Genomic DNA, 14,700 nt, shown 5'->3' with positions numbered 1-14,700 from the left:
GGTTGTGACTTCCTCGCCATCAATATGGTTTCTATCAAATGCAGGAAGTACTGCAAGAAATACCCTTGATCATGAACATTTGAAAATCTGTGAGATTGATTGTTGTAGTTATGTGCAGATTCTCTTTATTATAATCTGAGGGTGGAAGACATCATGATTTTAGAGACAGAGCAATGAATTAATAATGAAAAGTACATTGCACTTACGTTTAACCCTTAAAACGCCATGCCCGTATATATCCGTACAACGCCCAACTCACGCTCAGCGCCATGCACGGATATATCCGTACACGGCCTGAGGTTCGCTCAGGCAAAGTTTGGAACTTGATTTCCCGCGTTTAACAGGTCACCTGACAAATAAATCCATTCCTTACCCTTTGAACCCACTTCAGGTCCATATAAGGACTAAAATAATGACATCATCTGATGTAGCTACAGCAATTTCCAGTAATTTGAGCGACCTTTCGAGGAAATCGGGTCGACTATTTTTACCGTGAATATCTAATCAGATCTGGTCGCTGACTTCGCCGAAGTGAGAGACATTCTGAACGCTTTTCCTGCTGTACATCCTAAAGACGATCGTTTTGTGACAAGTTATTGGCCATTTCTTTATAGAAATGACATATTTTGGTATTTTTTGAGGATAATCTCTGAGAAAATGAAGACTTTTTTTGATCGGCCGAACGTGATTTTGAAGTTGAACAGCGGCTTGAATGGCGTCACCACGGAGCATCGCATTGACCAGCCTCTCTGAAAGCTCAAGTTTGAGTATGTCAGTTCGGTTTTCTAGGCCGAAAACACTAATGATGAAGAAATTTGAAAGGATTTTCACGAAATCTTAATTTAATATGTGATTTTGGAGCGATCAGGTCTGTTTATGTCAAGTAAACTTTGGTATCGCGGCATTCTTCACCGTGTATCGAGACGGCCAAGATGGCCGGGTTTGTGTGTACAAAACGTACAACACGGCACGTTCCGAACTGTTGATCTCGCGTCATATTCCTACGTCTATAACATATTCTTTTGTCGAAATATACCCGATATGTAATTATTTATATCATATCTATTGGTTTCTGTTCATTTACTGGCGAATTATGTTGCGTGCTCGTCAAAATACGTGATCAAACTTTCATATGTGTTCACATTGACTGTCATGATTTACGGAGACGTCGCGATCAAACGTCAGGGCCAGTACGGTTATCGAAAGCGTTCAGAGGCGAATGTCGTTCTTATTGTACCTCAAACTTATTTTATTTAGTTCTTGAATCAAATTTATTTTCTCAGAAGTTCAGGTAGTGCGTTTTTGTGGTGAAATTTTTCGTCGTTTGCCAATCACAGGGTAGCTAATAAAGTAGCTGAATACAGGCTCTGATTTGAATTGCCTTGTAAGATGGCAGCTTGTTCATGATATCAATCAAATTAGTTGTTTGTGTTTACTTGCAATGCCAAAATCTTTCAAAATATCCTCTCTAACTTTAATGGCAACATTCATTCCAAACAACAACATTGAATTATATCTGATAGCAATCAGAATCCAAATAAAAAAATAAAAACAAAGATTTTTCCTGGTTACATGGTTTCACCGTTCGATGCAGAAAGAAATACACAAACAAACAAACAAACAAACAAATAAATAAATAAACGACAAATGAATATAAGATGTTGTTTACGAAATTCAATCATGTTGCTGATTAAAATTGTGTCTTGAGCTATATTTCACTTGTGTTATATGCTTTTGTGTAGCTGTGTTGAAGGGTATGTGGTATTTGTATTATTGACAAATATCAACAATTGTTTGTTTGTTTATTATTTACATTTGATAAGTTCCGCTGCTGAAAATTTTCACCAAAATATGTGTCTTTTCATGACATTTAAGTAGCGTAAAGGCTATTTTGCACCAATTCTTTTCTCAGAGTTAATGTCAAGTTTCAAGTGTTAGAATCAAGATATTTAGTTCAAATTTTCAGGATAACTCCCTTAGTTAATACTTTCTCAAAAAAAATATAAAAATTGTATATTTGTAGCCATGATTTTGAAATATGACACCAATCAATATTAAAATTTAATTTTTCATATTTTTTTACATCTTTGAATTTAATAATAAATTAATATTACCAAATTAGTTATAAATATGTTGACACTATTAATTGTAAGATTTGTACGGCAGGATTTGTAAATAAAATTTGTTTTTATGATTTTACATGGGTTTACATATCAAAAAATTATTAAAAATTCTTTCAAATTTCAAAATGTGATTTTTCAAAAAGTACTTCAAATACAGGAAAATTATGCCGTACAAATCTTATCTGTAACCTTGTTAATAGGCTGTAAAAATTCCATGTCCATATCTCATTTCAAAGGTTGGATTAAATTGGTATAAAATTATGTAGGAAAACTGTTATTCTGTCAAAATGTTGAAAACAAGCCATATTTGCACCCCTCTTTTGAAGTCAAAGAGCAGTCTTTTTGGTTAATCTCACTTTGACACCTCTTTGACACTCAAAGAATCTAAAAATGCATTTATAATAGCAGTCACAGCATTCTGAATGCAAGCACTGCCTTGTCAAACTTTCCTAAAAAACAGTAAAAAATGACTTTCCCTTTTCAAACATTTTTTTAAAAGCTAGGGGACCTCTACCATACTTAATACACTAAGGACTCCCCAACTTCCTCTTATTTGGTCAGTTTTTCAGAAGTTTCAATGGGCTATAACTCTGCGATGCTTATGACCCCAAATGTCTAGTTTTTTTTATTCCACAGAGAATGTTGACTTCTTTCATGTTTTAATAGTTTTATTAAAGTTATAACTGACGCTCTAGCCTTTACCGCTACCTTAAAATGTGTAAAAGTTTGCGGGTTTTTGGACTATAAGATCTATTTTTAGAGTCTTTTATTCATTTTCAATACATTTTGAACCAAAAATGTGCATTTTAAGCCCATTTTCCCACCCCCCATTGCTAAACCAAACTGGAAAGACTTCTCGAAGCTTCTCCATTTCCTGATCTTTGAAATCATAGTGGTTTTGGCTGGGCTTCCATCACAGGAACACACACTGTACCTGTCTAAAAGAAGTGTAACATGTCAAGTTTATTGGTTCAAAATGTTCTTGGCATGGGAGGCTATATTGCATGAAAGTCTATGGCACTTACGTTTAATGTCTATGGCACAATATTACAAAATGCCCTTCCACATTGCCATCAATGCTGTTTCTGTCTGGTTCTTGGCTGTAGTTGAGTAAGCTTTCAATTTGAAATGATGGTGTCGAATACATTGTTCTAAAATGCTAAACTTTGCTTTGATGTTGCAGGTTATTTTCAGTTCAACCAGTGACATCGCCCAAGAACGTCATCCGAGCGCATGCTCATCAACCGAATCCATGTCAATCATTGATGGTTTGTCAGGTGAGGGCAAACTGGATGACAGCGGAGGAGGTGACCAGTTTGGAGTTCTCAAAGATTTTGATTTCCTTGACACAGAGTTGGAAGAAAAGGTGAGTTCGCACTGTGATAAATGTGGAAGACCCTGATGGACTCACCCTTCCACCCCCATTTGCCAGTACATAGGTCTACCCATCTTATTGAATACAATGGAAATCAACCAAAGTTCTGGAGGTGAACAAGTTAATGGATAACATTTCCGTGATCCTGAGTGGATCATATCAACAATTTTATGAATGTTCACAATAATCTATAGATAAAGGTACCAGCAGCCCAAAATTTTTTTTGGGGGGTGGGGGTGGGGTGGGGGGGGGGAGAAATAAAGGGTTGCATTTCATGTGCATGATCTGAGGGAATAAGTGGAAATGACATATTATGTGATATCTACTCTATTGACCACTCAAAGGGGAAATCAATGACTCTTTGCATAGTTGAAATTATCAGTACTCTTTGTGTAATTGTACGTAAACTTAAGCTAACTCCGTCAATGAAATGATCCATCCATCCTGTAGAATGATGAAGGTTTCAACTGGGCCGTGACCAGACAATCACTGGAGAGTTTGGACAGACACGACAGAGGCAGCAGAAACCTGAAGGATCTCAAGGACCTATCCGGAAGTGCTCCTAGTCTGGAAGTTGGTGATTTCAAAGATGAATCATCAGATGATGAGGTAAGTTCATTATCAAAATTGATATTAACTAGTGTTAATTTATCCCTGTAGACCTAACTGTTGTATTCTGGCTGATTCATCTGCCATCAGAAAGGCTCGATAGAGTTAAGTTTGCTGTCATTTTGTAACTTGAATGCAATGCATCTACCAGTAGACAGCTGGTTTAATACCAGCAAATAAATTGTGAACCCAACCTCAGCACATCAAAAGTTGAAATACTGATTTCATTTTTAAAGGTCATCAATTTTCTCTATAAAGTGTATGCTAGTGTTGAAAGAGTATGTACATGTACCAGCATATACTGTTCATGATATTGTGTCTTTCCACATATGTAACAAGTATTCTTGTGGAGTTGCTGTACTCTGCTAATGCAGAAATACATTACAATGGCACTGGATGGTTGCATGTTGGTGTGAGATTAACAGGTTACACACTTCTCTTCTGTGTCACAGATGAGGAGTATCTCTCCCGTGGATGAGACACTGCATGGTCCCAATGCTGAAATCCAGACAGCTGTTGGAGGCATCTATGGTTCCTCACCCAAAGACACCCATTTCTTCCCACTGGGGATGCATCCAATGGACTCAAGAGCCAGCCCAGCATTTTCAACTTCAAGGTAACACATCACAACATATAGAGACATATAGAGACAGTCTCACTTAGAGCTAATCTTTGCATCCAAACTAGAACTGAGATTATAATACTGGTGATAGACAAGGATGAAGTTTAATGAGGGTTAATAGCACACATAATTGTATAATCCTGGTGAACTTCTCATTTCATTTTGTTAACTAAATAACTGACTCCCAAGCTTCCTTAGATGTACCCTAAAGCCCCCTGCACAATCAGTAATTTCGATTCTACAAGCTTTTCATGAATTTTCATCAGAGTTTGGGCAGTGACCTGACATTGTCATTGACTCCCTAAGTTCTCTTTGGTGTAGAGCACCTTTACAGTGACTCCCTAACTTTGTCTTTATTTTTGACAGCCTCTGCAGTGACACTGACATAACTGATATCAGTCCTTCCTGCTCTCCTAACATCGGTGCAACCAACACTGCCCTCCTCAACATCCCAATGGATGAAGTGGAGGAAGTCTGGCGTTACCACGTCAACAGCGTGATGTCAGACTCCAACGCCACTTGTGCTGTGAACACTTTCCACATCTTTGCAAAACTCTACAAGGTCACCAGGAGGAGATTTTGTAACCTGACTAGGGAGTCATGCACCTATCTCAGCGATAGGCTGAGTGGTATAGCCACCCAGTTTCATATCCTTTCATGACACTTGATTTCAATTTTATATCCACACGATGAATCTTCCTGACCCTTATACTAGATGAGTATGAGTGATATTCTGCCTACTTGTTTGAAGCAATACTGTGATGTCATGTTTAACCCTTTGAGCGCTAAAGTGTATTTTTGTCCCCTTTATAAAATAAACCCCAGTCAATTTTTCTCAGATTTTTGCCAAAATTTTGAGAAAAAAAATTGAAACTTTCTTATTGTTTTAAAGTGACTTTTACACCCAGATTTGTAGTTCTTTCCTTAATTTTTGTCACTGAATATGTTGGAGCTGTTGTTGACCCAGGCTGAGTGTCCACACGTGTACACTGACACGGAAACCATGCTGTCTTGCAAGCTTCTAGAGAGACACAAGTTTGTTGTGCTGGAAATACAAGAACATTATGACACCTACATCAGTAAAAGAGACACCACTGTGGAGGTGAGAGTCTTTGCTATATTATCTGTCCACTAGACATTTAAAAATTCATATGAATACCAGAGATGTACACAATTGAAACTTATCGCACCTAATTCTGTATTATTTGCTTATTTTTCTGTTGGATTTGTTTGTAACTAGATCAGTAAATTTCTAAAATATTTCAGGAGATTGGAGGGGTATTTCACACATAATATGAATTGATATGACATTCTTTTGCTTGTTTTTTCCAGTGTTTGGACAACATCAAATCATCACTTAAAATGCAGACCTTAGCATCACCGGTAAGTGATACAAGCTCTGAAACTTATAAATGTTGGTGGAATTACTGCCGTTCTTCCTGTTCTTCTTTCTCATAAAGACAGAAGGAAGAGTATCTGGAATTTCTCAAATTTTGAACTTGTATCTTGGATTATGTGTAGATTGCTGCAAGCAAGTTGTTGTTTGAGTGTTGTGTCACTATATATAAAGCAAACGCTTTTTTAGTGTAATATGTATTTGTGGAAATTCAGGTGACATTGATGGTTTTTATTTCAGCTTTAGTTTGACAAATGTATCCTCAAAACGTATGCTGTGTAAATAGGCGTACATGAACAGAAAATGAAACTGTCCAACCAGAGCACTGCTTTGCTGTGAATAAATTTAGTGTTGGCTTCTCTGAATGAACCTGATGAAATGTAGCAAGCAGTAAAGCTGCCTGTATATTGGTCGATAATATGAAGAATGCAGAATAGACAAACTTGTACACCAATCACTGTCACTTCACAATGGAAGCATCAGTTCTTTAAATGACATGCTGAGAGCTGTATGAAGCTTTTGAATTCTAGAACCTTTTCATTTGTTCTCAGATAGCAAAATCCGTTTGTCAATGAATTTATTAAAACTTCGCATGTCAGATTTTATTTCTTTTAACATGTGTACCAAACACAAGGCCAAATATTCTGTTTGAATCATAACGCACCTTTAATTTATGCATGTATTGCCTCAAGAGTGTTTGTTTTTTTTGCTGTGATTGTTTTTTCAAGGCAAAAGCACTGTGTTTTCCTTTGTTTATATGTGTGTCACAATATGTGTGTATCCTGTTTAAGACACCCATCCTAATAAGGTGACTTATAAGTGAAAGTTTTCCATCAAATAAAGAATTTTTATTTTCACAAAATATTTCCACATTCCGCTTGCGCTTGTACATAAGGTGTTGCTCTATCAACCTATGCATATCTGTCGCCATCTTTCAAAGAAATCTTTCATCCCATGTGGACATTCCAAACATCAAAAAAAAACTGTTATCCAGGTTTTTTCCTTAGCAGTCCATGGTGCAAAAAATAAAAAAAGCCATCATAAGTAATCCCTTAAGCCTTATCATGCCACATTTTGCCATATTTCTGCTTTTTCCAGGGTGAAGTATTGGATAATCGCAATGCAGAAGAGCAGGTACACTCCGCTTCTTTAAAAAAAATTCATTCTCTCTCTCCCCATCTCCTTATTTTCTCACATTTCATGTTTTATTGTAGTGTCACTTGTCTTGGGTGTTTCTGTGTTTTCTACTATTTTTTCAGTTTTTGTTTTTTCTTATTGATTACACTGTTTGTTTCAGTTCAGACTTTCTCTACTACATTTTATTGCTCTTGTTTTGATGGTATCCAACATCCAGTTCTGGAAATGGACAGTTTGGTGTCTTCCATTATAAGACCTAAAGAAATCTGTTTTGAGAATTTTTGTTTTGAATAAAGATAATCACAAAAATAGAGCTAGGACATTTTGTTATTTTGAATGAATGAAATTGATTTGTTAATTTTTAGTTTTAAAGAAAAAATCATTTCATGCAAAATAGAGAGCAGAGAGGAACGATATCCAAAATTCCAATCTAGTTTGAATAAGTCGGTGTATATGTTCGGCTTCAGATTATTCATGCTTTAATATTGTTTCATAGAAGTAAGATATGAACCCAGTCAACCACAACATGATACATAAAATAGAACTCTATGAGCATGTAAACCACAGTTTAGCAAAATTTTAAACCAAACTATATACCCAGTGAAACTGTTTACTACATTAATGAAGGCACGTTAATCATAGCAAATTAATCACCGATGCAGGGTTTCTGAAAAAGTTAAGCAGACTTTGAACCAAACCATCGACCACACGAAATTTAAATCAAAATACAGAAGAGTGAAGTACTTTTATGTTGAATTTATCAAATTATCAACAAACTCATAAAAAAGTTTGTGTTTGTTGTGGAAGATAACCCCATACACCACCAGACCTGTTCATTTTAGTATCCTTTACATCACTGACTCTAACTCACACAAAACATTATAACGTGGCATACTTACCACCACTCTCTCTTTCTTCTCCATGTTTTCTTCCTGTTTTGGTGTCCACTAATCTCCTTCCATTGTCACTTCTTTCTTCTCTCTTCCTTCAACTAATGCCACCCTGTCATTCAGGATGAGATCTATGTTGTAAGTACATCTCCTTTTTCCGAGTTCTCCAGTAACTCCTGCCACTTTCTAGTTTCGCTCTCAACTCATGTGTTTTATCACATTATTGGCTGTGCTGCTCATGGCTTTCTATTGCTTTCTGTGTCTGCCTTTGCTGGAAAAATGCTGCTCTATTGCAATATCATGCCATCATCATGCTGAGCAGAGCATTATGACCAGCTATGTTTCATAATGTCCTTTTGGTTTTCTTGCGCCAAACAATACACGAAATATACCATCATTGTCAGCAGCTGTAAGCATAGACTGGAAGATCCATCGCTTGAGGGCGCTCTCTACGCTCCAAGAGGAGGGGAGCGTAGAGAGCGCCCCCAGGCGACAGATCTTTCAGTCTACTGTAAGCATATCTTTGACACAGAGTCCACAAATGGCAGTTTAAGTTAATCTTGTCAATCAGTTGAAATAATTGTTGAATTATGTAAGAAACATTGTAATACATATATACATACATTATGGCACAGAAAGATCAGAACTTTTGCATCTTGATAGTCAAAATTGATATATGTCGGTTTGCTTATATTTCACACTGCGATGAGTCAAAAATACCATACTGCAAACAGCAAGTTTGATAAAGGAGTGGTTTATGATGGAAACTGTGTCAAACTTTAGTTTTCTATAAGTATTGCTTTGGCTTCCAGTTTTGCAGCATAAACTTCCATCAGCTGCCATTGTAAACTCATAACCGAAACTCTAGTAGTGTGCATTAAAGAAACCACCTTATCATCTCATCCTATCGACATTGGTAGTGTGTTGTAAGCAGCTAATATTGTGAAATTTTTTTTGTCATTTGTGGGTTAATTTGTAAGGGATTTTGATCTTGGCAGTTTTCATAAGCAAGGGGAAATGTTTTGTAGCTAGAACTTAAGAATCCACGCTTGACTTCTGCTGTTGCTTTGGTGTGTTGTGGCCTACCAATGCCCTGTCGTGCATGCTATGTGCAGTGTTTTAGCAGGACAGTACACGACATCACACAGACGGCAAATCAACTTAGACATCACCCACTGCCCAAATAGGCAACCTTACCCCAGCATTAAACCTAGCTTTTAGCATTGCTTAAGTTCAAAAAAGTTTGTAAAAGTGTTTTTTTTTATTTTCGAGGACATCTGATGGTGGATTTCTAGTGTGAAAATAATTGAATTATTTTATTGTGGTATTGGTGTTCATTTGATGGAAGTAGTTCAGTTGTAATTGTAAAACGGGATAATGAATGGAAGCATGCCAAATTCCTCCCTGGTGGCTAAGATTAGTTTTGAAACTATGTTGCAAAGAAATTTGAAATTCAGACCTTGGTCACAAAGTATGTGTAAACCAATATAGGAGATCCATTATTGTCTATAATTAACTTTTTCAAGGGCTTCAACCATTGATTTTGTGAATATTGACTTCAGGTATAAACAGCATTTATTCTCTTCATTGAGGACAACCTTTGACCTCTCCATTTGTAACTTGGTTTTATTGACCAGATTGTATTTTTTTCTGTACCTTGTAGCAAACCGAGCTATGCAGATGTCTGTACAAGTTACACTTTCAGTTGTTGATGCTGTTTGAAAGCTATTCCAAACTTATCAATCTGCTAAACACTGCCAGCAAGAACCAACAGGTAATGAGCCGATGGTACTGTTCTTTTGCTGCCAGCCTTTATGAAAGGAACACAGCCTTTATGAAAGGAACACATCATTCAGCAAAATGCGTCAGATCCTCTACACACATTAAAAAAAGAGTGGCCGGCCGACTACACAACCCCTGCTGACATACAGAACAGAAAAGGAAATCAGTGATATGATCTCTAATATCTACCAAAATGTTTGCAAATGAACTGGACAAGACAAAATTTTCAAACCTGGCGTACATACAGATCAGATATAATTTCTGATACCTACAAAAATGTACGCTGATGAACTAACTACGATACTCACATTGTAGATGTGCAACATCACTTGAATTCAGGATTTTATTAGTCCCCACGGACACCGTCCGGGGGGACTTATAGGTTTGGTCATGTCCGTGCGTGCGTCCGTGCGTGCGTGCGTGCGTGCGTCCGTGCGTGCGTGCGTCCGTCCGTTCACGCAGATATCTCAGAGATGCAGGGAGTGATTTCATTCAAACTTGGTACAAGGATTACTTCATATGTCATACAGATGCACGTCGATTTGTTTTGTGATGCGATCCAATATGGCCGCCAGGCGGCCATTTTATTACGATTTTTTCATGTACAGAGCCATAACTCAGACATGTTTCAACTGATTTTATTCAAAGTTGGTACAAGGACATTGACCAATGTCATAGATATGCATGTCGATTTGTTTTGTAATATGATCCAATATGGCCGCCAGGCGGCCATTTTATTACAATTTTTTCATGTACAGAGCCATAACTCAGACATGTTTCAACCGATTTTATTCAAAGTTGGTACAAGGACATTGACCAATGTCATAGATATGCATGTCAATTTGTTTTGTGATAGGAGCCAATATGGCCGCCAGTCGGCCATTTTATTACAATTTTTTCATGTACAGAGCCATAACTCAGACATGTTTCAACCAATTTTATTCAAAGTTGGTACAAGGACATTGACCAATGTCATAGATATGCACGTTGATTTGTTTTGTGATACGATCCAATATGGCTGCCAGGCGGCCATTTTATTACAATTTTTTCATGTACAGAGCCATAACTCAGGCATGTTTCAACCGATTTTATTCAAAGTTGGTACAAGGACATTGACCTATGTCATACATATGTTTGTCGATTTGTTTTGTGATACGATCCAATATGGCCGCTAGGCAGCCATTTTATTACGATGCTTTCATGTACAGAGCCATAATACTCACACATGTATTAAGCTAATTTATTCAAAGTTGGTACAAGGAGATTGACTAATGTCATACATATGCATGTCAATTTGTTATGTGATACGATCCAATATGGCTGCCATTCGGCCATTTTGTTACGATTTTTTCATGTACAGAACCATTATACTCAGGCATATCTCAACCGATTTTATTCAAAGTTGGTACAAGGACATTAACCTATGTCATACATATGTAGGTCAATTTGTTTTATGATATGATCCAATATGGCTGCATGGCAGCCATTTCATTACAATTATTTCATGTCCTTAGCCAAAACTTGAGCACGTCTCAACTGATTTTATTCACCAATTTTATGCAAACTTTGTACAAGGACATTGACTTATGTCATGCATATGCACATTGATTTGTTTTGTGATACAATCCAATATGGCCGCCTTGTGGCCATTTTTTCCCGATTTTTTCATGTCTGGAACCATAACTCAGACATGTATCAAGTGAATTTATTCAAAGTTGGTACAAGGACATTGATTTATTTATCTGTATGTATGTGATTGGTTTCACGAGATGGTCCAATATGGCCACATGGTAGCAATTTTGTTATGGTTGTTTCATGTCGAGAGCCATAACTCTGGCAAGTCTCAACTGATCTTATCCAAAGTTGGTACATGAACATTGATTATGTCATACATATATACTTGTTGATTTTTTAAACAGTAAGATCAAATATCGCTGCATGGTGGTGATTTTGTTACAGTTTTCTAATGTACAGAGCCGTAACTCAGACATATTTCCACCAGTATCATTCAAAGTTGGTACAAGGACATCGACCTATTTCATACATATGCTCGTCAATTTGTTTCACGTCATGTAGCAGTAACATGTCAATTATTGAAGTTTCGTAAGTAGGCTAATATGTCAAGAAATACTACATCAAATTCATGAAACTTTGTGCAGATGTTAAGCTCACATTGCTTTAACATTGAAAAAGACATTTATCAGTGTCATTTTAATTAATTTGTAATTGCATAAGTAATGGACTTACCTAATTAGAGTGATATAGCCACAAATTAATACAACGTCAAATTTGATGACACTTGATACAGATGTTGATCTCATAGTTTTGTAAATACTGCATCAAACTTTATGAAATATGGTACCAGTGATAATCTGTTAAGTGTTAGGATTGTATGCAAAAATGTTTTGCAACATCCTGTTGATTAATTCCTAGTTGACTCATTTTATGGACTTTAGGATGGTTGCCTACATTGGTTTTATGTTTTCATCACCATGGAACTCATTCTTGGCCATTGAGCGCCATCTCTATCAAAATATTTTTTATCACAAACCTAATTAATGAAGAGGACTCTATCCTCTCTGAGGACATGTAATCAAAGTACCCATTAACAAGTGGGGACTGTGTCATCAACGATGACTTGTTGGAGATGTTTCTCAATAGAAAAAAATCACCAAACATGCTGTCTTTCAACCTTTTATGTTTACCTATTTCAAATTCTCATGAGTGGTGCATTGATATCATACCGTCACTGGCATCGAATTCCTGTACTTTCCCTGTCAACAAATGACACAGTTGCAGGTTAATTACTCAGTATGAAATACAGTTATTTTAATAAAATCACTTACTATTTTTATTTCATTACAAATTTTTACATGCAGTAGCTAATGTAGTCATAGCTGTAGTGTCTTACTTGAAATGAGCAATCTTTGAGTAGAACGGTAAATGTTTCCTGTGTAGGCCATACATACAATCATATACTCACATGTTAAAAACATAACATTTTTTGCCTCTTCAGATAACTGACTATTCTAAGGAGGTAACTGCAGTCAGACAGGAACTGAAGCAGGCCATGAATGAGATTGACAACGGCAAAATACCACTTATTGTCCGCGATGATGAAACTCCACAGTCTACTGTCAAGGCCAGACAGTTCCTCTCAGAGTGTATTGCTAACAAACAGTACACTCAGGCCATCAAGTTTGTGCGGCATTTCAGGTAATTATGCTCAAAACTCACAGTTTGTGAAACTTTGGTATGAGGTTGGGATCTAGAATACTTGTATCAAGATGGGTAACCCCTGGACATATACCACTGGAACACTTCCAGACCACCTGGTAGTGTAAGGGTTAGGTTTACGGTAGAAAGTACTGGGGGGTTGGGTGTTACAGACATTCAGATTCAAATTTCGGGGCACATATCACATCGTACCTCAACTGTCCAGGGGTAGTTCTTGTTTGGTGGTCATTTGCTAACTCAGCTCCTCACACAGTATGAGGACAGTAACCCGCAGGATGTATACCAGTCAGACATTGGGCCAGGCTTAAGGTAGCATGCGCCTCGAAAGTGAAAGACTTAAACTTTTGCTCAAACTTTCCTTAAGGAATCTTTCAACCATTCTTTTTCAAAATCAAGAATATAAATCGGGGGTCACCGTGCAAATTTTGGTACTAGGGAAACAAATTACTCAAGATTTACCGATATTTAAAATTCAAAATGGCCACCATCTATGGAGAAAAAGAAAAATTTTCAAATTTCAAAAAACTAAGCCGGTAAAAAAGTTTCCTTACACTTAGAGCTTTAAAATGAATCCCTACAAGTGGTATATCAGAAGAGAATTGTAAAAGTTTGAGAGTCCGAATGTCTCTCCCCGAGGCGCGATCTACCTTAAGGAAAATATGCAATGTGAGTGAATGTCCTAGAACTAAAATACTGAGTAATCTTTTACATGTATACTGTGTTTACCCAACCTTTGTGTTGACCTGCAACCCTTCCCATATCAACCCATGCAACACCTCTAGAGTCAGATTGGTCAAGCAACAGGATCATCAATGATGTGCCTGAATTCTCATTCAAATATCCCTATTGATGAGTCCAACGCTACCTTGGAAAAGAGAAGGGGGCGTAGCGATTCTTTTGCGTAATGGGTTGTACCAACGTTTACAGGAAAAGCGGGTTCAGGCATAAATTAATGCATGTTGATTCAGATCAATTATCGATGAACAGGTTCGGTAGCCAGTGAAAGGATATTTTTCTTTAAGAAGGATAAACACTGCCATCAGTTAGTGTACCTTATACATCATCAATCATGTTTGATAAATGAACATTGGTATGATTTTACCAACAGGGGTGTGTGGCCCAGAGATGTCTTTGGTAGCAATGAAGAAGATGACTTAAATGTCCTGCTGAATATTTACTGTCAGAATTTGGTTGACAACAAGACCGGTAAGTTTATCTTTGAGAAATCATTTCTTATAATTATTCTTACATACGTTTACATATGAGCACAGACACATGCTGTAATCGTATACCAAACCATATTACTGTGTCCACATTTCCAGTGACGACCTACCAAAAAAGCTTATCATACTTTGCTCATGAAAGCTGATGTATACCAAATACAATACCTTCAGGTAATGTTTGAGGGGATTTCAAAATGTAATTTCTCAGTGTCACAAGAACAGTGCATTCCACAATACTGAGTTATGTGCAGAGTAAGGGGAGGGGCTCAGCTGTTAAATGAAAGAAAGATGCTTTACATGTCTAGT

The 14,700-nt window shown here is 37.0% G+C and overlaps 1 protein-coding gene across 1 annotated transcript in view; it reads left to right on the top strand.

Moving 5' to 3' along the window:
• Positions 1-14,700, top strand: part of LOC139131328 (protein furry homolog-like) — a 105,538-nt gene that overhangs the window by 85,125 nt on the left and 5,713 nt on the right. The window contains 11 exon segments of the mRNA XM_070697337.1: positions 3,307-3,489; positions 3,949-4,107; positions 4,560-4,723; positions 5,096-5,376; positions 5,668-5,831; positions 6,062-6,112; positions 7,224-7,259; positions 8,276-8,290; positions 9,816-9,926; positions 12,951-13,150; positions 14,280-14,377. Of these exon segments, the coding sequence (XP_070553438.1) occupies positions 3,307-3,489; positions 3,949-4,107; positions 4,560-4,723; positions 5,096-5,376; positions 5,668-5,831; positions 6,062-6,112; positions 7,224-7,259; positions 8,276-8,290; positions 9,816-9,926; positions 12,951-13,150; positions 14,280-14,377 (1,462 nt within the window).

The sequence above is a fragment of the Ptychodera flava genome, chromosome 4 (genome assembly GCF_041260155.1).
Source record: "Ptychodera flava strain L36383 chromosome 4, AS_Pfla_20210202, whole genome shotgun sequence".
NCBI classification, from domain to species: Eukaryota; Metazoa; Hemichordata; class Enteropneusta; family Ptychoderidae; genus Ptychodera; species Ptychodera flava.
This window is presented reverse-complemented; position numbering and strand designations above follow the sequence as displayed.